Below are 23140 nucleotides of genomic sequence, written 5' to 3'. Positions count from 1 at the left end.
CTGACTCGTTCCTGGACTCCCTGTTTCCTTGTCCTTCCATGAGCCAGGCACTGGGCTGGGCCCTGCCGGTGCCAGGAGATGGGCACATTCTCTGACTTGGGGGTTGGTTCACAACCTGAAGGGACAGAGACTAAGTCAATCATCTCAATACAGTGGCTAAGACTGACCCAACATGACTAAGATCAGAGGCATGGGCAAGGGGCGCCCAATTCATACAGGGGTGGGTGGGGGTCAAGGAGGACTGTCCACATCTTGAGGGAAGAGCGTGAGTCACAGCACCCCAAATAGCTGCACTTTGCTGGGGAAATCCCTTCTCAGAGTCTCCATTCCCTCCCTTTGAGAAGGAAAGATGAGAGATGATAACCTCTGGCTTCTACTGCCATATGTAGGGACCTGGCACCCAGCAGGGGTGCTCTCCCTGCCATCAATTCCAGTGTTTTCTAGAAGAGGCGTTATTCAACAATATCAAGTGGGCAGCATCTCTGTATCAAGAAAAGGGAAAGAGAAAGTACTTGTTTTTGTTTTCTTTCTTTTGCTGAGGAAGATTCGCCTTGAACCAACATCCGTTGCCAATCTTCCTCTTTTTTCCTTTTCTTTTATGGGAGACTTGGCCAGGGCATGGCCACTAACAGATGAGTGGTGTAGGTCCACCCCAGGGATCCAAACCTGGGCTGCCAAAATGGAGCCCACCAAACTTAACCACTAGGCCACAGAGCTTGCATGGAAAGTACTTGTTTCGAGGTGCTTTTTAGCATTTTGCCCTCTGTTTCCAATCCCTGGTCTCTGTTGGACTCTGTCTACCAAGTAGTTGCAGAGATTTGGCCAAAGAAGGAAAGAAAAATCCATCTCCTTCCCAAGGTGGCTTGGAAGCCCTTGTTAGAAAGAACCACTTAATGTCATGTACGCCCTGGTGACGCATTTTCTCTTAAGTTATTTTTCTCTGTGGTGCTGTCTTCCTTTCATGCTGTTGCATACTGATATTCGGATTCCTAACGGTTTCAGAGTTTCTAGAGCCCCTGAAATGGTAGCATCGTGACATGCAGTTCCTCAGATGGGTCATAAATAGGAGGAAAAGCACAAATCTGCATGTCTTTGGCGTAGACTGCACTTGGGGACCATGAGTTTTGGATATTGCGTGCTCTCTGCAGAATGACTCCTCTGCATGGGAGTGACATCAAGATGGGGAACCATCCCCAAAGACCTCAGTCCTCCCTTCTCAGCGTTTGTTCTGTGCATTCCTTTGATCATCGTTTTTATAAAGAAACAAAAAGAGGTGTTTCCATAGCATTATATTTAATGTTTTATTGACGAAGGATGGGGAGTCTCTTCAATGAAATATCAGACTTTAAACGAACAGAGAAGCGAGACCACGGCGACAGCACAGCGAAATGGGAGGAACAGCTGGGTCGGCAGCAGGTCGTGGAGGACTCCCCGGGGCCAGTGCAATCACTAAAGGAGTGGTTTCTCAGGAACATCAAAGACACCTCATTAAAGCCTTCTTCCAGATCGGCCTCTGAATTTGTCTGAAGAGCAGAAGAGCCTTTATGCCCACATTTTGTGATAAGGACAGAATAGGTTTAATTTCTTGCCACTGATATTTTTAAATGGTCTATAACTCTCCTAGTTACATTCTGAAAATTGAACGCTAAAAACTCCACGAATTTAATCCCTAAAGGTGTAGAAACTAATGTCAAAGAGAATTTCAGCTAAAAGGGTTTAAAAAAAAAAAAAAATAGTTGCTTAAAAAAAGAGGGATGGAATCTTCAACCACAAGGGCATTAACCTTTGTAATTCTTCCTCCACTGGCTCGCTCTCACCTCTGAGAGACCCAAAGGCTGAATTACACCCCAAATACCATATTCTCCTCCTAGCATTTTTATCCTGACCTTTATGGTAATAGAAATAACTTAGATTGCTGTAGTTTAGGCAGACCATTTATGAAAGGACTCTCATTTTTAGATTCCTGATTTGTCTCGTTCAAATTCACTTTATCCTATAGTAATATTTTTTAAATTAGAATTTTCTAACCTTAAAAACCTTCTTTGTGCCAGTTGTTTTTTAGAACACTGATTTCTATTCATAAATGTAAGATGTGGTCATTATGGAAATTTTGGAAAATAAATGCACAAAGGGGAAAGCAGAAAACTATGTATAATACAACTAAACAGAGTTAATCCACGTTAATATTCAATGAGATGGCTCAGAATACTTCTTCCTTCCCATCTTTTTTCTGTGTGGATATATACAAACATAGTCTCTGTTTTATAAAATTGCCCTAAGCCACACACAGAATTTCATAACAGGTACATGTTGCAACTTTAAGAGTGGTTGCTATGATGCCTTCTGTGGGGGGTCCTCTCCTTTTACAGATTTGATGATGTGCCCCATGAGCTCTTCATGGGGTCAACTCACGTCCTAGTAAGTTCATTTACAGGCAATACCTCTAAATGTTCAAATCCACATATCTCAAATATGCCAACAAAATCCCTTTGCTTGGTTTATTCAATTTAGCTCAACAAAGAGTCATGATGACACGTGTGTTGCTGTCAATGCTCTTAGAAAATGAATAGCATGGAAGGTTCTAAATGGTCCTTAAAGTTGGGTGGAAGCCATCACAACACTTGCAGTGTCATTTGTTGAGCTGTGAGTTGTGGGTCCCCAAAATTGGAGTACTAACCTCCAAAACCTCAGAAAGTGACCTTAGTAGGACATCAGGTCCTTACAGGGGTAATCAAGTTAAAATGAGGTCATTAGGATGGGCCCTAATCCAATACTACTGGTGTCCCCATAAAAAGGGAAAATTTGGATACAGATGTGCATAAAGGGAGACAACGTGAAGAGACACAGGGAGAAGACCATCGTCTATAAGCCAAGGAGAGAGGCCTGGAACAGATTCTCCAGAAGGAACTAACCCTGCCAACACCTTATCTTGGGCCTCTGTCCTCCAGAGCCGTGAGACAATAAATTCCCATTGTTTAAGCCCCATGTCTGTGGCACCTTGTTATGGCAGCCCTAGCAAACTAATAATGCAGGCAGCAAGATGAGAAAGGACAGATTGTTCCACTTGGGCTGAAAACTAGACCCACACAAGAGAGAGCTCTGCAGCTGACTTTGCCCTGTGTGCCCTGGAATCCTGGCCCCAGAGGACAGTAGGGGCCTCCTTGGCCTTCAGTGCCCAGAGCACACAGCAGAGCGGCCTTCTTCAGCACCACTTTGGGTACCTGCTCTCTGTGATTCTGTGGGCATGAGCTGAATTCTCTCCTGAACCCCAGAGTGCTCAGAGGCAGGATGCTGTCTCCAGACTAGGAAGAAGATAAGTGTGCTCTTTCAACCACCCGCCCTGGGAACCAGCCCAGAGCCAGGGGTTTCCCAGCCTCCAGCAAGGATGCAGAGAGGGAGCTGTGGTGCAGAGCAAAGCAACTGCAGATGGGACCCTTGCTGGCAAGGGAAGCTCCACAGCCCTCCATTGCCCAGATGTGGTTGAATCGGCCCCTCGAGCAAGAACGGGTGCTGAGGCTGAGCGTCAGTTTCAGGAGCAGGACAGAAACCCATTAAGGACTGGGGCTGAGGCTGCTGTGCAGAAGCTGAAGCTCCCATGCTGATCGAAGGCCCTCCCTGCTGTGTGAGACCAGAACTGTCATCACTCCCCTGGGTATTTTCTTACATTTCCAATACTTTTGGTCATCAATTACAAAGCACCGTTGGGAAATTGTTGCAATACGTGATTGCACTTGTTGGAAGCCTATGTGGTCATTTACGCTCAAGACAGTGTAAACACCTTGTGTCATCGATTGGGCTTATTTTTACTGAGGGTGTGATAGCAAAGAATGTGGGTTCCGGGACCAAGGGTGGAGGGAGGGGCTGACTCCAAAGGGACAAAAGAACTTTCGAGTGATAGAAGAGTCTCTATTTCAATTACAAGACTGCAAATGTGTCAAAACTCATCGACTGCACAACTAAGAAGCATAACTTTCAGTATGTTTAAATTACTCCTTAATAAATCTGCCTTTAAAAAAGAGAAAGAAAGTGACCTGAAATCGGAATGCCCAGGTTATCCTAACCCTGTCACTCAGCAGCTATGTGACCCTGTGCAGGTCACAACTTCTCTGAGCCTCATTTCTGCTTCTATAAAGTGGAGATAACAATAACCTACCTCCTCAGGTTGTGAGAATTACATGAGATAACAACAGTCACACTGTGTGGACCTGGTCCCTAAAAGGAATCAGACTGCAAAGTAATGGTAAAAAAAGACTCAAAAGGAGGTATGCCTCTCTCCTTTCCATTGTGTTCGACTTGCAGGAAGTTGAGGTAGTGAAACCATCGGGTTCAGCAGTGCGAAGATCAGCTCTCACCTGCGGCCGAATGATCCCCAACAAGCGATTGCACTCCTTGGATCTCAGCTTCTCCATCTTTTCTCAGCTTCCTCTTTGTGGAGTTAAATAAATGCAATTAAATTAAACATATATTTCACATGGCTATTACAAGAATCCAAAGAGGGACTATTAGGATTTGGAATCATTTTTTTCATAAAGTATGTGCCCTCTACCCTTTAGTCCTTAAGTTATTAATCTCAGTTGAAATTTCCTGGGCCTCTGATTCTGACGTGTATGCATTTTGCCTGTTTGGTACAAATCACAGCTTGTATTTTTTTCTAGAACGAGAAGATGCAGGATGAGGACGGACTGATGGCCAGAGGAGGAATGCGGAAGGAAGCTGGAAGAACCGGGTGGCCCCGGAATGATGGGTGTGCCTCTAACCCAACCTGCAGACTCTCCGGAAGTCTAAGGCTGAATAAAGGACACATGAGTCAACACACAACCACCCCCATTTATCCCAGCAAGAGTGGAATTAACCTGCCCTCAGCCATCTTTCGAAGCCCCATAGATCTGCAAGGTGCTAGAACGATCCGTGAACCTGGATGCCATCATCCACCTTCCGCGTCTGTATTGCATTCAAACAAATGTTTCTCCATCCGCCCCACTTCCTCTCTGTCCTCCTGAATTTGTGTCAGTTCCTAGATTATCCTCAGAACAAAGGTTGTTGGTACAAAGGCCAGATGCTTTCTAGAACAGCTGCTGTGACTGAACAAAAGACAACAGCAGGCTCTCAGACAAAGACACAGATATCCACACGCTTATTTCTCACAGTGCACCTGAAAGGCACCTGATTCAGGCAGGGCAGAGGACATGAGGGATTGGCTCTCTCTCCCCTTCCCTGGGAGCTGTGGCTGACCAGCCAAATGCCAAGGGAAAGAAAGGAAGTGGAAAACTGTCGATAAGAGAAACATGCAAAAGCAGAAACTGAGACATGCCTGTAAACTAACTTGTTACAGGACAAGTCTACCTTATACAGACGGTGAAGGAAAAAGCCAACAGGCATGGCCAGTTTTCTAGAACCAGATGAAATCTATACTGTGTCATTGTGGAAACACCACGGCTGCCTGACCCTCCCGGAATCATGTGATTTTTAGGGCACTTTTATATTTCACAGGCTAGAGAAGCTGACATGGGGTCAGAAAATCCACACGTGGTTTTCCCAGATTACTTTCCCACAGAGAAATACACATCTTTGCTTCCTTTCAAGAGTAACACAGGCATTCCATTCCTCCATGGCTCCCTCAATATGGCTGGTAGAATGCAGAGCTGGCTGAGATCAAAGGAAGGCCAAAGAGAGATCGAAGACCACAGAATGAAAATGCCCCCACAGTGGGGGGAATCTTGCTCTGCCCACTCCTAAACAGCCACCCATCCTGGGTGCTGCATGGTCACTCACCATGGCCACATGGCTCCACCATGGCTGAGCCAGTCTGGATCTACTGCTGCACTCAACCTCTTCATCAAAGGAACAAAACAGTGTGCACGAGAAGACAGGATACAGGCCAAAGCCACCGTTAACCAAGAGAAGCCCACATTCAGGGCTCAGGGAAAGGGGATGCCTCCAAGGCACAAGGCTCTGTTTCTGCAAATGCAAAGAGCTACGTTTTCTCAATAACAGTAGCTTAACCCTTCTATGGCAACAACGCTGTGACATGGATATGACAGTTATTTCAATTTGGTAGATACAAAACTTGAGACACAGAGAGGTTTAGTCACATGCCCAATGACATAGAGCTGCTAAGTGCAGGGGATGGAGTTTGAACCTGGGCAGACTGGCGTGGAAGTCTGCACACTTGCCACTTCATCTTGCCTAGCTAGAGGGGAAAATATTGGCTAAGAAGATGGAAGACCTGATTTTGATGACCCCCTCTGCCACCAACAGCACAGACATTTCATGCCTCCATCCATCTGGTGGTAGAGTGGGCATCAAGCTTCCTGACCCTCCTTATTATAGAAATCCATGACATCACACAAAATTCTGTATATGAAAATGCATAAAACTTATCAGGAAAAAGATGGGGTAAACACACTTCATCAGATTGTCGAGGACCCTGGTAACACACCACGCAGTGTCCAGAGTCCACTGGACACCAGATCTGCAGACGTGTTTCCTGCACCTGTGAGAACTGGGCTCCAGGACCACGCAGACACCTCTCGCCTGGTAATTCCCTCTCTCCGGATGTCCTGGTGTATTTTTCACACACTTAACTAGTTTCGTAGATTCCTGTGTGTACACGCCTCCTCTGAAGGCTGAAGCCCAGTCTTCGCACACTGACTTCTTGTGATGAAGCGCAGATGCTGACTTGGCACCGTGCGCCGCTCCATGTGTTTCTGCGAGAGGGGGTGTTCTGAGGCTTCAGAAGCTCGAGACTTTCTTTTTTGGTAATAAAGAAGCAGCCGGGTTTCTTCCCCCACTCAACTCAAACGAAAATAGCTTCAGAAGACGGTGGAAGTCTGAGGTTGCGTACTTTTGGGAGAGAGGGGGAATGCTTAGTCCTAAACCAGTTGTCACAGCTCAAGAAGTGAATTGAGACAGATTAGAAGATGGGATAGAAGCTGTAGGGGCCATCTGGTCCACTGCCCCCTGGGGAGGTGAAAATTCTAGCCATCTCTCCATTCAAACAAAATGCACACATCCCACCACCAGCAGCAACACCGCCTACCACCTCCGTCTCCCGGCCCGGCCTCCTTCGTCATGGATATTCGCACCATATTTTACCTTCAAATCCCTCTGAAAACCAGAACAACTTAATTCGCTGGAGAACAAACCCAGCTGTAATTTAATTAGAGGTTGTCTTCCGGGGACGAGGCTGTTAGGAACGGCCGAACTCACACCACAGAATTGCTTCATATCTGCACTTATGGACTCTGGCTCTTAATACGATAGACTTCTTTACTTCCCAAGCACAAAAATGTCTCTTTAATTGAGCAAGCCTCCTACACCTGCCCTTTGTGTCCCCTGACATTGCACCCTTAAGGAGAGACGAGGAGGACAGAAGACTCGAGGGCAGGAAAAGTCTCAGGACAAAATGCGTCACTTGAAGCATTCATGGGAATAAACAACCAACACTCAGTGAAGATGTTGGGAATCTGAATTGGGGGAATTTTTCACATTCAAGTCATGGTTTAGCATTTACATAGTATTTAAAAAATATATACCTTCCAAGTGTTTTTGAATTGATTTTATTACTCCATCCTCGCAATAGCCCTGCAGGGTCAGCCAGCATCACTGATTTCTTGTCCAAACATGCCTCTAGGTGGGCTTCCTCAGAGCCAGCCTGAAAGCTCCATCTGATCTGTGGGTAAGACCCTCAAGCCACCTGCTTTTATGGTCAGGGGTGGGCCATTCTGAAAACCTCTGCTTGGACAGGGAAAACTACATACGAGACTCCAGGTATTGCAAAGGGATAACGGAATTACATTTCACCAGCTCTTTCTCTCATTTTGTTTTCACTGAAAAGCAATCCTCCCAGAGCCATAAGGTTGGCCTCCTACTCTTACCCAGGGTCAGCCTTATGGCTGTGTGACCCCTGCAGTCACACAGGGTCTTCCGGCTTAGAAGCGCCACATGCTTGGTTTAACGCTGTGTCATCATCATCTTGAAAGTCTCAATAAAGTTTAACATGGAGCATCACATTTCTATTTTTTGCTGGGCCCCACAAAATGTGTCACTGGTCCTGTCCCCCCACTCCAGTTGCAGTCTCTCTCAGGCTTCCCAACTCTGTCTGAGCTACCATCGTATCAAAAGAGATTTCTTGCAGAAGTGGACGGGAGGAAACAACTACAGAACTGTGGCTTGTTTTTAAATTACCTCATTTCTGACGGAAGTCTGCTTGACTCTCCAGTTTCTCTCTTGCCTCCTTGTTGTAATACTAAAGGGACCTAGGAGCGAGCACAGGGCCCCCTGAGGGCACCGCCTATAGCTCGACAGTTACATTACGCTGCATTTATATTTTTGTAGTGAGAACTCAAAATCCTCATCCAAAATTCAACTGTGGGGGAATTCTCACATGAATTTCAGCCAAATCTGGCACTCAGCAAGAGCTCAGCAAAAAATAGTGACACGGAAATTCATAAAATAGTTCCCCCAAAATGAAACAAATCTGCCCTGAAGATGGAAGCGATTAAATCTAGATGAAAAAATAACTATGAACTTGAAGGAGGTATTTGGTGGAAGTACTTGACAAATTGCTACATCTATTTTAAGAACTTATCTTTAAGAAGAGATAAAACAGCCCACATTTCAGAGGTATAGAACATTGCCAGAAATAATATTTGCAACGTGGCACTGTATTATCTAGATATTTTGACAGGACTTATGCATATGTGAGAATGGAGCTATAAATATAGGAATGAGCCCATGCCTTGAACAAACTCCAAAGAGGAGGAGAAAATAGTAATAATCATTAAGAAGCTACCAGGGACTCTAAGATACAAATCATGCAATGATATTCCACTACGGACAAATGCTAATACTCACACAGAAGGCAGATTACAGGCATACCTAAATTCACATAGGCATTTTAATTAGAACACGGAAATTTAAAAATAAAACAATGCGCACAATTCCAAAAATCTTCCTGACTGTCCTCATGTAATCTGCTTGCAATGTACTGAATAGACTCTTCTTCACCTAATACTTTTAAAGGAAGATAGTCAATAGAACCCAAATATTCAGTGATGAGAATGGGAAAATGTCTGACATGTTTAAAGCAATTTTTATCACTGGGCAGAAGTTAGAAATCAACTGCAGAATCATAACAGACATGTATCCATTCATTGGACTTCAAGATTGCTAATTTCTCGTGTGGTTATAGCTAAACCACACTGCTAAGTTTTTTATATTGGTTATTCTTCAATCAAAGGGTACTGATCCCCTGCTTTTGTGAGCATTGACTCCATGGGGAAGATTTTCCTGAACACGTCCTTCCTCCCCTTCCCAGACCTGCACAATGACATTAACCCATGCTTCCCTGGCACTTGGTTTATACAGTGAATAGACCTGTACTCTGTGTGGACCCCGCAGTGTGGTTAATTTCATGTGATATGCCTCCCCTGCTAGCCTATGAGCTCGTTGAGGGGTAGGGACCGTGCCTTATTCACTTACCCCGCACAATGTCCCACACATAAAGGACTGCCCATCAGTGGGGGCTGAACGGTATGTGCTGGGGAGATGAAAAGGTGTCAAAGATGCAGCCTCTGTTTTTTAAAATTTCATAATCTAGAAGGCATAAAGAAATGTGAGTGACAAATAGTGACTGCCGATGAGCATAGAAAGGGCCAGCATTCCCCGAGCAAAAGTTTTCTAAGCGTTTCATTTTGGGGGGTTCAGAATGCTCCTTCTTATTCACACAGCGCCATGGAGAGTAAGGTAAGGAGTGAAGGTGATTGGTGTGAACTCAAAGGCAAGGAAACTCTCCCAGCCAAGGAACAGGAAAACTTTGTCAACAGAGACCTTAGTGAAATATTTCACAGGAGTAACAACGCTGACATTGGCCAACTTCTCCCTGTGTGATGGGGATGGGGGTGGGGGTCAGAACGCAAACTGGAACCTCTGGAAATAAAATAGAAGACCTGGGCAAGGAAAGAATGCCTTCATCAAGATTTCCGTCGTTCTTTTTTTCACTCAAGACTAATAAAAAGAAATCCAGGACAATATTATTTTTGATATACTTCATGTCCAACTTCTAAATGGAATTGGGACAGGCATTAAAGAAATTGGGTTGTATCCAGGATATAATAGAAAATGAGAAATTTAATAGGATAGGAAATGTGTAAGTGAAACCTACTGGCTTTTCCTCAAGAAACTCTGATTTTGAACAAGGTTAGCCTCTGGGCACTCAGTTCCCTATTTTAAAATGACTACTTTGAATGAAATGACAGCCATGGCCTCCTTCAATTCTCTAGATTCTAAGTAAGACCACAGAAACGACAGTCTTTCTCTAGCTCAATGATCTTTAAAAAGGCTGACTGCAACCCAGGGAGGGGCAGGGCCACCAAGTTCGGCTGCACAGGTTGTGCACAGCACAACTCCAGGGAGCACCACTGACACAGACTGCACTATGAACGGCCTTACAACTTCCAGCGTTGTAAGGTGCTTAACTCTCACAATGACGCATGGTGAAAAGGACTTCAGAATTTCTATTTTTCTGTTTAGGATCTAAGATCAATACGAAAGAAATTGGGTTTTCACAATAGCTAGTATCCGGATTGATGCTGACATCATCACTTGGGGGGTGAGCGGGGAAGAGTGGGAGCCCCACAGCTGAGGCTTGTCCAGGACCCCCTTACTCTCGACTTGCTCTCAGAATACCGCCACGTGCTGCACTGCAGTTCCCGTGCTCCAGCATAAGAGGATTTATAGATTATACAATCTACCTTTAACTAGACTAATCTCCCCACAGCAGGTAAGTGGCTTTCAATAATTCCTGCATAGTCACATGCTACAACATGGAGGAACCTGGAGCACGTTATGCTCAGTAAAATAAGCCAGTCACAAAAAGACAAACACTGTAGGATTCCACTTATGTGAAGCACCTAACGTAGTCAAATTCACAGAAACAGAAAGTAGAAAGATGATTAGCAGGAGAGAGGGAGGGAGAAAAGGGGGGTTGCTGTCTAATGAGTACAGAGTTTCAGTTTTACAAGATGAAAAAGTTCTGGAGATCTGCTTCACAACAATGTAAATAAACTTAACGCCACTGAGCTACACACTTAAAAACGGGTTAAGATGGTAAATTTTATGATACGTGTTTTCTACCACAATAAAAAAAAATTCCTGCACAAAATGCTCACATATTGAAAATACTCCTAATAATGCCAGCAACAGCAACGAGGAAACCACGGAGGTGCTAAATGACCCTTCTACTACTAGATTATCTTCTTGAGAGCCAAGACGAGCTTAAAAACCAGTCATCAATTTAGGCTCAAAAAGAAGTAGAATTCCCAAGACTGTTTGAACTATAGAGATTTCCGTGCTCTTCCATCAATTAACTTTCACAAATAGACATTGTGCCTTGAAATTTTGGCTAGGGTTAATAAACCCATCACAATTAGCAAGACATCTAAAAGTCTGGTTTATTTCATCATTCTCTCATTCTTTTAAGTATTTTTTTTGTTTTATGATTGCACTTAACATTTAGCACATTAGCACGTAGCCATAATTTTTAAATAAATAAATAAAGATGTATTGTGCATACAGGCTCAAAATCATTTTCCTGAGAGGGTGCACTTTCAAATACTTTGGAGACCACTGGTCTAGAGGATTGATACCCACGCTCACTGTGGACACTATTCTATTGTTCTGTCGTGGATCTGGGGGAACATTGAGGAGATAGTTCCCCAAAATTGATAAGCTTCGAATGTGAGTTTCTAAATCCTTGTTGGTGGTTCTTGTTCTGACAATGACAGCCAACAGTGGAAAAGCCAAAGAAGGAAAGGAACAAGATAGCAACGGTTTCCCTAGGAAGAGGACAGACCCAGGTCAAAGGACCTTGAATTGCTTTGCAGAGAAGACGTTCCTGTAGCATAAGGGTTTGAAGTTTTGCTTGTTGCTATCTCCATCTCTTTGAAACGCATGAAGAGATACAGTTTTTAAAAGAGGGCTCAACATCCTTGCCCATCTAGGATGCGGACAGGTTTGTGCCCACACTAGTGTCTACTGATGACCTCTCACCTCTCAGAGGTGAAAAGACTGGTCCCATGGGTGCTCCAACGCAATCACTCTCAGGCTCATGATCTCACCAATTCACGGTCAGGGATTTCTCTGCACATCCAACAAGTGTGAAAAAGAAAAGCCTGGGTATGATTAGCCATTTTGCCAGGCTCAAGAAAAAAAGTGATATTTTTCTAATGCTCCCTAATGAAATAGTGGATGTTACTGAATAAGGAAATTATATATGTAAGAATCTTACATGTTAAAACAGGTGTAATTCCTTAATTAGCTTTTAAATATTGGAAATTAGCCATGTTACGGGCAGAAAAGTGTATTGGCTAACAAAAAAAAAACATCTTGGGGAAAATGGGGAAACACATTTCCTTGTGATATTTTTACTCTCGTTTGGTTAAGACAAATGTTAAGGAGTATTGTCAACCTCTGGGATTCCTTTTCAGGCATTGTTTAAAATTAAAATAACTCGTCACATCGTTAGAACCTTGGCTAAGCAAGGTGTGGTGTCTTGGGGACAGATGACCATTTCTTCTGTCACGCCTCTCCACTACAGTTTTGGATTGTGATACCGGGAAAAGTATAATCCCAAACCAATCCAGATACAAACTCACCACTCAAATAGTCATAAACAAGTATTGAAAAACTAACATCCCAAGGACATTTCAGACCATTTGGAGAAGGATTGAAGTATGGATGGTGAGCTATTTTAATCTTGGCAAAGTCCATAACTGTCCTCAAACTGGGGGCAGAAATCTTCCAGAAGAAAGGACTCCCCTGTTCTCCATCCTAGTTCCATGTTGATATGAAAACTGCCTCATTTGAATAGCTCCATCAGTTCACGCTTTGTAGCTTCTTTTCCCTTAGATGTTCTGCAGGGGAGTTTCCAATTTGTGGATGATTACCTTCCTACTTTATGATTCTAATTTCTCTTCCTTTTATTTATAAGCTGGCAGTTGAAGAGTAAAATATAAAATAATGGCATTTAGCAGGTGATTGATTTTTCCACTGGCAATGTTATAAATATGGCCAAGCGTTTCCCTGTCAGAAATAGAATGAGAAGTAATTCTGTAAGATTCAGAAGCATAAATTTAGGGCTATTTGAGAGGCACAAACAATATTCAAGTGGATTGATGCCTGGAATGTGTAACTTATGCTAAATGGCTCATGTAAAGTTGCCCTGCAATGGATGTTGGATTTATAGGTTTGGGCCATTGACGGGTGTGGCAAGCTTGCTTGGCTAATGGCACAAAATGATGATCTATAGAACATTCTCATATCCATACCCAAAAGGCACCTACGCCAAATCGAATGGAAAACGTTCTCTATTCATTATTTATGCTGCACTTCATTCAAAAGATTGGAAGAAAAATGGTAAATAGTTTATGCCTGGGGATTACAGGAAAGTGGGGACAGATCCCATTAGACTGCATAGGGACATTGACGCACAATTCAATGTCTAACTTCCCAGGAGAGCAAATGCAATTCAATTTCTTATTGGTATGAATTGTCATATATTCCTATTTCAAATATAAACTAATTTAAAATATTTAAATATGCAACTATAAATTAAAATATTTGTTTTAATATTAATATTGATGATTAACTTTTAAATATGACTTAAAATATTTAAAGATGCTATTTGTTTTCTGTGTGCTAGATATGTTTTGCCTTCAACAATATGCCAGAGTTTGCGGTTTGGCTGACCGTGATTCGGCAGGAGGAACTCTCTTACTAAAGATTCACTTAGACTTTTTCTTACTCGCCTCTAACCGCAGTCAGATTGGTTTTCAAAACAGCAAACCATTTTTCAAGGTATTCATGGGCTCTGCCTCTCTGGCTACAGTCCTTTTTGTTTGAGTTTGATAGAACTTCTCTGAGGTGAGAGAGTCTCAAAGGAGACAACCCCCACCTACAGGATATTAGAATTCTCCATTCCTCCTTCAGCTTCCCCTATTTTCCTTGACATTTTCCCAAATGTCAAGAGTTCTTTCTGTCAAGATTCTTGCCAGTTTTTCTCATTTCTTTGTCCGCCGTGAAAGCATTTATTTTACATATATAACAATGCACCCATTTCCAACTTAAAAGGATTTAAATGGCAAACACAGGTTTCAAGCCAGGAGTAAAAAACAAATGATAGAACTTTTCTTCTCCAAACCTACCCGTAGCACAAATATCAACATTTAGAAAAGAGAGATTCTGGTCCTTTGGTCATATTAACTGATAAATCCACACCCTGAAAGCCATGTATTCATCCAGTAACTGGACATCAACAAGCACCAAACCAGGAGCCAGGTCTTGTGGATGACATACTGTCCTCAGGGAGTTCACAGTCCAGGTAGGGTAACTCTAATACATGAAATACAGTCCATGATACTTGTGACGGTCGGGGTGTCTGTGCTCCTCCAAAATTAATAGGCTGAAATCCTAACACCAAAAGATGATGGCATTAGGAGGGGAGACCTTTGGAAGGTGATTAGCTTGTGAGGTTGGGGCCCCCATGAATGGGACTAGTGCCCTTATAAAAGGGACCCCACAGAGCTCCCTTGTGCCTTCCTCCACATGAGGACACAGTGAGGGGACAGCTGCCTAGGAACCAGGAAGAGGGCCCTCACCCGACCATGCTACACCTGGATCTCAGACTTCCGGTCTCCAGAACTACGACCAATAATTCTGCTCTTTATAAGCCGTTCAGTGGTACTTTGTTATAGAAGCCGAAACGGACTAACACAATACTTTAACACCGTGATCTTTAATGCCGTGTTTTATAAAGCTATTAGTCAAATATAATTTAAACCGATGCATATGCATCCCTGAAAATCCTTCTTTTCCCCCAATATGAAGCCCTTTCTAGAAAGTCATTCTAAATTAATGAAAAGCCCTGGGCCGGGGCCTGTAATATTATTCAGGTGTTGAAATAGTACAGCGCGCCCAGTGCACTAAGAAGAGAAGGACCACAGACCAGTTATGAGTGCCTCCCACCTATGACACCACCTCTGATAAAGCCCTGGGAGCAGAAATTAGACCTTCAAAAAATAATGCAGAAAATGTGTTCATCATAAATTCAAGGCACTTTCCATTACAAGAACCCATGTTTCATCTTTTATCTTCATCACAATATTCCACTAAACCTTTAATAAAATCAATTGTGACTCATTTATTCATTTTTCTTTCTGGAAAAAAAAAATACATCTTGTATTCTGTCATTCTTACATTGAAAAGAGAAAAACAGCATTAGTTCTGATCCCACAGCAATCGTTAACGAAATGCAGGATCCAGAGAAACAAGTTTATGGCAGTCCATTACAATCTGCCCGGCAAACACATTTTCATGCTGAATTGTGGCCTCTGCCAACTTAGGGAAGGATGAACTTTGAGCCCAAGTCATAATTAGGTCTTTCTAGACCTAATATCCCCAATTAAAATAGAGAGGGTGTCTATTATTGTGCAAACAATAGACACAATAAGTGTATATTACCAACAAAACCATGTGGATCTCGCTAGATCTTCCTGGATCCCCACTGCAGGTAGACCTCCAAAGGAGGTTAAAATGACTAAGAAATTGAATTGTCACTTGACCTTCTGTTGCTAGGCCTTTGGGGCCAGTTGCAAAACCCACATTTTATGCAGTTACCTCAGAATCTATGCTTACATGATCTAAAATACACAGTTCCTTGCAAACCTAATCATTCATTTGTTACCATTTCTTCCAGTTCTCCCTTACATCATAAGAAGCATGCGACTATAATAATTCTCATTTTAGGTCTGTTTCATCTTACTATTCGTCTCTCCAATGGATTACTCGGATGGCTGACTATGTTAGCCCCAAACCAGTGTTGTATGCAACTTTTAAACCAATGGCTATTTTTGAAAACAAAAAGATCATGTCTTTCCCATGCCCCCATTCCAAGATTTAAGTGGGCACAGCCTCCCCTTGCAAATCTCCGTCCAGAACAATGCTGCTTGCTGCTTTCTTCTCTCCTTAGAGATTTAATACATAAGACAAGTAACTTCTGATTCTGTGTCTGAAGATTTGCCCTTAAATGTCCTCGGTGTGTTCAAGCCATGCCTCTGACAGGCAGTCTTTTGTTGTGGCCAACGTCTGGATGGAAGAAAAGCCTGTAACCCTGGCACCGAGTGGGAACATCCCGCCCAGGCCGATTTGAGAAGAGAGCCCGTGACAGGGAAACCGAAGCATTAGGAGCGTGCTTTTCCAAAGAGGTCTCAAGTCTAATTAATAGCTGTCAACTGATGCATTATGCAACTGGGAACTCCCCCGGCCCCTTCCCAAACAGTGTGTGTCATTTTTAAATCAACTCTCCAAATGTTTGCCTTTATGAATTAAAATCTAGTTCCTGGACTTCCTAACTAAATTCTTTTGAAAAGCAACTTAAAAATGGACACCTGAATGAGGAAATGGGAATGGTTGTCATTGTTCGCGGGAATCTTTTTTCCAATATTAGGTGACTAAACACAGGGAGCCTTTTCCTCTTCCTGTGCACGGGGAGTCCCGTGGGGAGAGAAGAGAATGCATTTTGCAAACTTCAACCTTGGTGATTAGGATTTCTGATCCGACTAATAGAACTAAGCCTGCATTTTGATCCTTGCTAAATTACCTTCCAACTCATCTCGTGGATTGCTCCAGGCACATCTGACACTTTAATACCGAAATGTAAATTAGACACCCCCACAAACCACCTCCACTCTCTCACATTGCCCTAAATTTGGACTTTACTTTCTTTCCTATACTGAGCTGCTCTTTTCAATCATACGTCATTCTCCCCAAAAAGCATTGTCATGGAGGATAAAGAAGACCAACGTCTTAGTAAAATCGCCCAGGTGAGAGCCAGCTCCAGGCTCAGTTCCCTGATGCCCACCGCATTCCCCCTAAAGGCTGGAAGACCTGGGAGAGCAGAGCTGACCCAAGGAAGCATTTGGACCTTTGGGGGCCTCCCCGCCCAGCCCAGGTGGTGCACTGGCCCAAGGGAGCAGCTATGAACTGGGGTATTTCTGTAGCTAAACCCTGACAGCTGGAGCAGGAACTATTTGCCCATCAGAGTCAAATAAATCCTGAAGTCAGAGAAAAGTCTGACAAAATCCTTTGCTTCGGCCCTCTGTGGTCATTAGTTACAGGAGTAAGTAAACAATCATCTGAAATCCATCGCTGCCTGAAAGTTATTAAAACTAGAAGCCACATGTAATTCATCCAACTGAGGGCAGGGGGGTGGGTCCAGTTCTCTACCCAGAAAGGAGCTTCTGTTCAACTTTATTAAACGTTTTAAGCAGATTTAAGTTTTAGTCAAAAGATAAATTCCAGCTCCCCAAGGAGCACACCCCCACAAACTTGGAGATCAGCCAAGAGCTGGTCACCCAGATGGTGATCAGAGAGCAGGGGCTGCATGCGATGTGAGGGGAGAGATGGGCACAGAAGGGACAGGAGGGAGAAAGGTGGAGGGAGCTGGAAGGGACTTGGTGGGCAGGAAAGGGAGGCAAAGGAGTGAGTTGTGCACACTGTGGGATTTTATCAGTCTTCAAGGAAGGAAGGCAGGGAGTTCTTGCTATAGTCTGCAAACGGGTCTGATGGAATGCTGGGGGGCGGGGCCGTGGCTACAGAGTTGCCCTAATTACACGTTTAGCAGAAAGGAGGTCGTGACCCTAATCATGGCGTGAGCTCTGGGATATCTGCTCTGTCCCTGGGGACCCACATTTAAGCGAACACCAGGGATCTGAGACATTCTGGAAAGCTCATGAGCATGACGCTGGGCAGGAGCCTCAGTGGAGATGGGGCGATAGCCAGAGGGGAGAGTCGGCAAGAGGATCACTACTCCCAACAGATCCCCATAGCTGACTTGATGGAAGAAAGACGGCCCCTCAGGGCTATGCTGTTTCTATGTGAAACTATTAAGTTATCTATAAAAAAAAAAAAAGCCACTTCACCCAGCAGCCACCCTTCTCCTCGCGAGCAAGGTGAGCTGACACAAATACAGAAGCTTCTGAAATCTCTGCAGAGTCCAGCAGAAAGCCCCTCACCCAAGTGTGCAGGAGATGAAGGCCTGGTCCTCATTGCCCTGTGTCTAATTTCAAAGACCCGACTTCCTTTTCCTCTCTTCCCACCCTCCTCCTCTTTCTCCTTCTCTGGCACCCACTGTTCAGAGAATTCCATATGTTTTTGGACATCAAGATCCACCTGACGGTCAGCCGCCCAGCATTGCGACCCGAGTCCTGGCTCGCCCTTCAGGGGCTGGTGACTTTGAACCACTTGACCTTGAACTTCTCTGTGACTCAGTTTGCTCATCTGCCAGTTGGGAATAATAATAGCCCCTATCTCCCAGGGTTGTTGGGAGGGCCAAATAAGGCAACACCAATGGAGATTTAGACGCCGTCCTGAGCACTGCGACCTCTGGGCCAATGGGACCTGGTGTGGTGGTTACTGTTGTTGCTGTTGTTGGAAGGGTTTCAGCCACTCTCTCTTCCTCCCCACACTCGCCCTCTTCCTTGCTTGAGCCCTTGGCTCCACCCCAAACCCCGTTCCTAAATTTGATAATGCTTTGCCCACTCCTTCTTCTGTGTTTATATCAAAGTCCCCCGTAAGAGAGAGGAAAACAGTGAAGAGGCATTTTATTTCCAAAGCTGTTAATTTTACTCTAGACTTCCAAAAAAAGGATCACCCATCTGTCCAAAAAAAAGAGACGGAAAAGATAAAAGATCTTTAAAAGTAATTATTTAAGTGCCAACCAAAATGAAACGAAAATGGACTTGTCTCGGTTATCAAAGCGAATTAGAGGGTGGCATTGTACAAGCCCAAATCTGCCTCGTTTAAAAGAAAAAAACAGAATATGATCTTTTTAAGAATAAAATGAGCCATCAGTTTGTCCCAACAACATATTCATATAAACCTAATCCACGAAGTGACTTTCCATTGAAAACTGTAGCTCCTCTTCTGCTCACGTCTCTCCATCCTGGAGCCACACGCCTATACACAGATTGTTTTCACGGTTCATACAATTTGCGTTTCTCTAGCTGGTACTCTGATTAACTGCAGATGTAGTTTGTACGAGCAAAGCTTCCAAACAGCCACGCAATGAAATCCTTTCCCCACTTCTCCTCTGAGCCTGACTTTCCCCAGATGGCCAGCCTGCTAACCCTCAGAAAGGTACCCACCAAAAAATAACACATGAAGATATACACTGGAAGTAGTGCCAATCATCATGAGAGACGAAAACAATTGGCTTTCTCTTCTGAGGTCTAAAACCCAAAGCACTTTCTAAAGTCACTGAAATCAGTCAATTAAATCAGAAGCAAACAATCAGTCTCTTCCTCTTTCGAAGGTGAATTTTAAAAAGTTGCAAACTTAACCAGTTTCTGCACTTGCCATACAAACCAAACTATCAATAGTGATGGTCCCCAAAGCCCCAAAGGATTGACTTGTTCTGTACCACCACTCAGAAACCCTTCACATTTTCTGAGACTAACTGTGTGGCAAGGTCCCTTCACACCCCCACGTTTCCCTCTTCAGGTAGAAGTGCCACTCACCTCGCTCATGTTGCCTTAATACCGCAGCTCTGGGATCCCCACCGCTAAGCACGGAGAGCACTGCTCAGGGGTCGCTAGTCCCAGGTCCTGGCTTTCCTCTTAAAAAGGGCTGCCCGGTGGCATCATTCCTCCCGTAAGCCAATGAGATTCATTCACCTGTCTGAACGCCTCGCAGTTATCTGAGAGCACAAAGGGCCACCTAGTGGAAGAAAGGAGGCAGGCATGCTAGGTCGCTGCTCCAAATTCTGCCAGGGAGAGAAGGAAATGCTGGATTTAAAAAAAAATCAAAGTCACTGGTACAAAGATCATCACAGGGATGCCATTGTTCGTTAAATCAAGGGGCACAAGATTGCGACACATGGAAAATACATTTTTAATGTCAACGGAAAGGTGGTTTTTGAAGGAAGCACAGCTCTGAAAACACCAGCTCGTGCCTGCCAGCACCCCTCCTTGTCTTCTCAGGAGCTGCAGCCTCCCCGCGTTTGTAGCACACATCTCAGCCTTTAGAGTTGAGCGTTTTCCACCCCTTGTCCCCTGACCCCAAATCTGCCAGACTGCTGTACCCCGGGCACTTCACCCTCTGGCTGGAGGCCATGAGCAGGACTAGGACATCAACTTGGAGAGTCACTCTGTGACAAGAGAGGAGAAGAGCTTCCCCTGCTTTCTCTGTGGTTGTCATAACCTCACCAGCGTTGGGAGGAAGACTCAGCTTTGACCCTGGAATCCACTAAAGGTCTCATTGCCCTATCCCGCCTCTCTGTGAAGAGGTTCAACCCTTCTTCCCAGTCCTGGACTCTTGAGACCCTGAGGAGTCTTCACGGCATCTCAGGGGACACTTGGCTTTCACAGGGGAGGCGTCACAGACTGGGGAATGTAGCCGATGCACAGAATTGAGATGTATGTGGCTGCCTCTCCTTGGCCCATCGCCGGTCAGGGAGACTTCCTGCAACGTGCCAGTTTCAACGCCACCACAGATCCAAGCAGGAGCCTCAGTAGAATAACAGTGATGCCCTGTCCTGGTGAACAGTCCACATGACGAGCAGTAACTCCTCACATACCAAGGATCTACTGGACATTCCGATATATCCAAGCGGTGGCCACCAAATATTTCATGTGGATGAATCAGTGAGAAACTGTAGAGTTGTTACGATGCTGAGAAGCGTCACAGGGCCTCACCCAGCCCCACAACACAGAGATACTCAGTCAGCAGCTACCTGTGGAATCAGCGCTGAGCACAGACCCTATCTCGGATTCTCCTCCATTGGCTTCCACGTGGCCACTGCCAAGGTGGCTTCTCCTTTCGACTCCCTCCTCCCTGGGTTCCTCCCTCTTTCGCTTCACACTCCATGGGGTTTTCTTCTCACCTCCATGCTTTCCTGCTCCAGGCTCTCTGTTCCCAGGAGCCACGCCCACCTCTGCACCCCGACAATTGTGGCAATTCCAATTTTCTCCCTGTTCTTTCCTTACCGTCCTTCCTCACGGCCAGGGAATGGCCCGCTGCAACTGCTCTAGGGGAAAGTCCTACCACCTCTGCCTTGCAGGTGCCTTGAAATGGAAATGCGCTAGTGGAACCTGTGGATATGAGAGTGACCTACTGTCTGAAGGTCTACAAGTTGTATCCACAGAAGCAGCTTCCCTGAGTTTGGAGGAGGAAGTAAGAAGTGATGAGCACAGGGCAGGTGCAAAACTTAAGGAGGCACTCACTCTCAGACTTGTGCAAATGCCAATGCTGCACTTGCTGGAACCTGAGAATCTGCACCTCCTCAAATTGTGTGCCCTGGGTGCCAGGATGGTGACCCCTCAGTCCTCTCCTGCTGGTAGCTCCCCAATTCCCAGGAGAGGGTCAAGGAGCTTCATACTGCCAACTTAAAAGGAAAATTCAGCAGTTATTTTATCCTCAAAACCAATTTATTCTGGGTTAGCCAAAAGAACTGCAACTCAGGATGTGTATGCTATGGCAAACCATAGGCAAATCCAGAAAATAAAAGAGGAGAGCTGTTTTTATAGAGAAAAAGGGAGAGAAGGAGGGGCTATTCTAAATGAAAGTCCATTGGAGGAAACTAACAGTTCAGGGCAACAACGGCTTCTCATTGGCTGAGCCATGGTGCTTCTCATTGGCTGAGCCGTGGTGCTTCTCATTGGCTGAGCCGTGGTGCTTCTCATTGGCTGAGCCGTGGTGCTTCTCATTGGCTGAGCCATGGTGCTTCTCATTGGCTGAGCTGTGATGTTTCTCATTGGCTGGGCTGCTGCCCTGTGGGGAGAGAAATCTTCTTTCCTAGTAAAGTAGTTGTACTTCCTGTCAGAGATGCAGGTGTGTGTCTCTTCCTATTTGGAGTACTTGAGGATGCATGATAGAGCATGAGAGCTCCCCCTCCAGGTCTTCCTAATCCAGTTTAGTAAAGGTTTCTTTTATACATTTCCACAATATCAACGAATAAAAGCAGTAAAAGGAGAGAACAGGAGCCCTTTAGGGCCCCATCAGAGAAGAGGCTGTGAACCTGGTCCTTTGTAGAGCCAGCTAGCCAGAATGCATATTTCCAGTGCAACCAGGACATATAAATGCAATCGACAGTTCGCACACTCAGTTAAAACTTCCAAACTTCCCCAGGGTGGTTCCTGCTGCAGATTCTGGTTTGCTCCTGGGACGAAGAGCAGCAACAGCTTTTCAACAAAGCAGAGCTGAGCACCTGGGGGAGGTGTGGGGCGCAGAAAGGGAGACTCAAGGAACATTCCAGTCCTGTTACCTGGCCAGTCCTGGGGTGGGAGTTAATGAGTCTGGCAAGAAGATTAAGTGTCCCCTGATACCTTCCTCTTCCCACACTCCCCCCACCACCTTGCTGCTCTCTGTGCCGAGAAGACCATGGCATCCCAATTCAGATTAATCTTCTTCTCACCCTAACTCAGTGCCCATATGCCCTCCTCCCCTTGACATACCCATCTCCTCAGTTCCCACCCATCTCCTCAGGTCCACCTCAGTGAGGGAGAGAAAGACCTCATGTCCCCAGATGGGCACCAGTGAGCCTGGGTTGCCCACGGAGGCCGAGGCAGGAGGCCTGGGTCAGAGCCCTTGTCTGTGCTGCATGAACACGAGTGAGCACAAACCTGAAGCAGCAAGAAGCACAAGTCTCCTAAGGCTTGTGGGAACCAATCTTCTTAATTTGTAGCCATGGCCATGGAAGAGAGGCTGAGTGATGTTATGGGCCAAATGCTGTCCTCCCCCCAAATTCATATATTGAGGTTCTAACCCCCGGTACCTCAGAATGTGACTGTATTTGGAGATATGGTCTTAAAGGAGGAAATTAAGGTAAAATTAGGTCCTATAGTTGGGCTCTAATGCAATAGGACTGAAGTCCTTAAAAGAAGAAGAAATCTGGACATAGACCCATTACAGGGGGATGACAATGTGAGGACACAGGGAGAAGGTGGCACCTACATGCCAAAGAGAGAGGCCTCAGGAGAAACTAACTATGCCTATACTTTGATCTCCGACTTTCAGCCTCCAGAACTGTGAGGCAATAAATTTCTGTTGTTTAAGCCCCACTGCCTGTGGTCCTTTGTTATGGCGG

General features: G+C 44.9%; 1 protein-coding gene across 1 annotated transcript in view; it reads right to left on the bottom strand.

The window, feature by feature from the left end:
- PCP4 (Purkinje cell protein 4) overlaps nucleotides 1–19814 on the bottom strand; it is a 54292-nt gene extending 34478 nt beyond the window's left edge. Inside the window, exon 1 of the mRNA XM_005606157.4 lies at nucleotides 19575–19814. Coding sequence (XP_005606214.1) covers nucleotides 19575–19583 — 9 coding nt within the window. The 5' untranslated portion in view covers nucleotides 19584–19814. The remainder of the gene's footprint in view (nucleotides 1–19574) is intronic.
- Between the last annotated feature and the right edge of the window lie 3326 nt (nucleotides 19815–23140).

The sequence above is a fragment of the Equus caballus genome, chromosome 26 (genome assembly GCF_041296265.1).
Source record: "Equus caballus isolate H_3958 breed thoroughbred chromosome 26, TB-T2T, whole genome shotgun sequence".
Classification (NCBI taxonomy): Eukaryota; Metazoa; Chordata; class Mammalia; order Perissodactyla; family Equidae; genus Equus; species Equus caballus.
The sequence above is the reverse complement of the archived record's forward strand: the minus strand, read 5'-3'. Positions and strand labels throughout refer to the sequence as shown.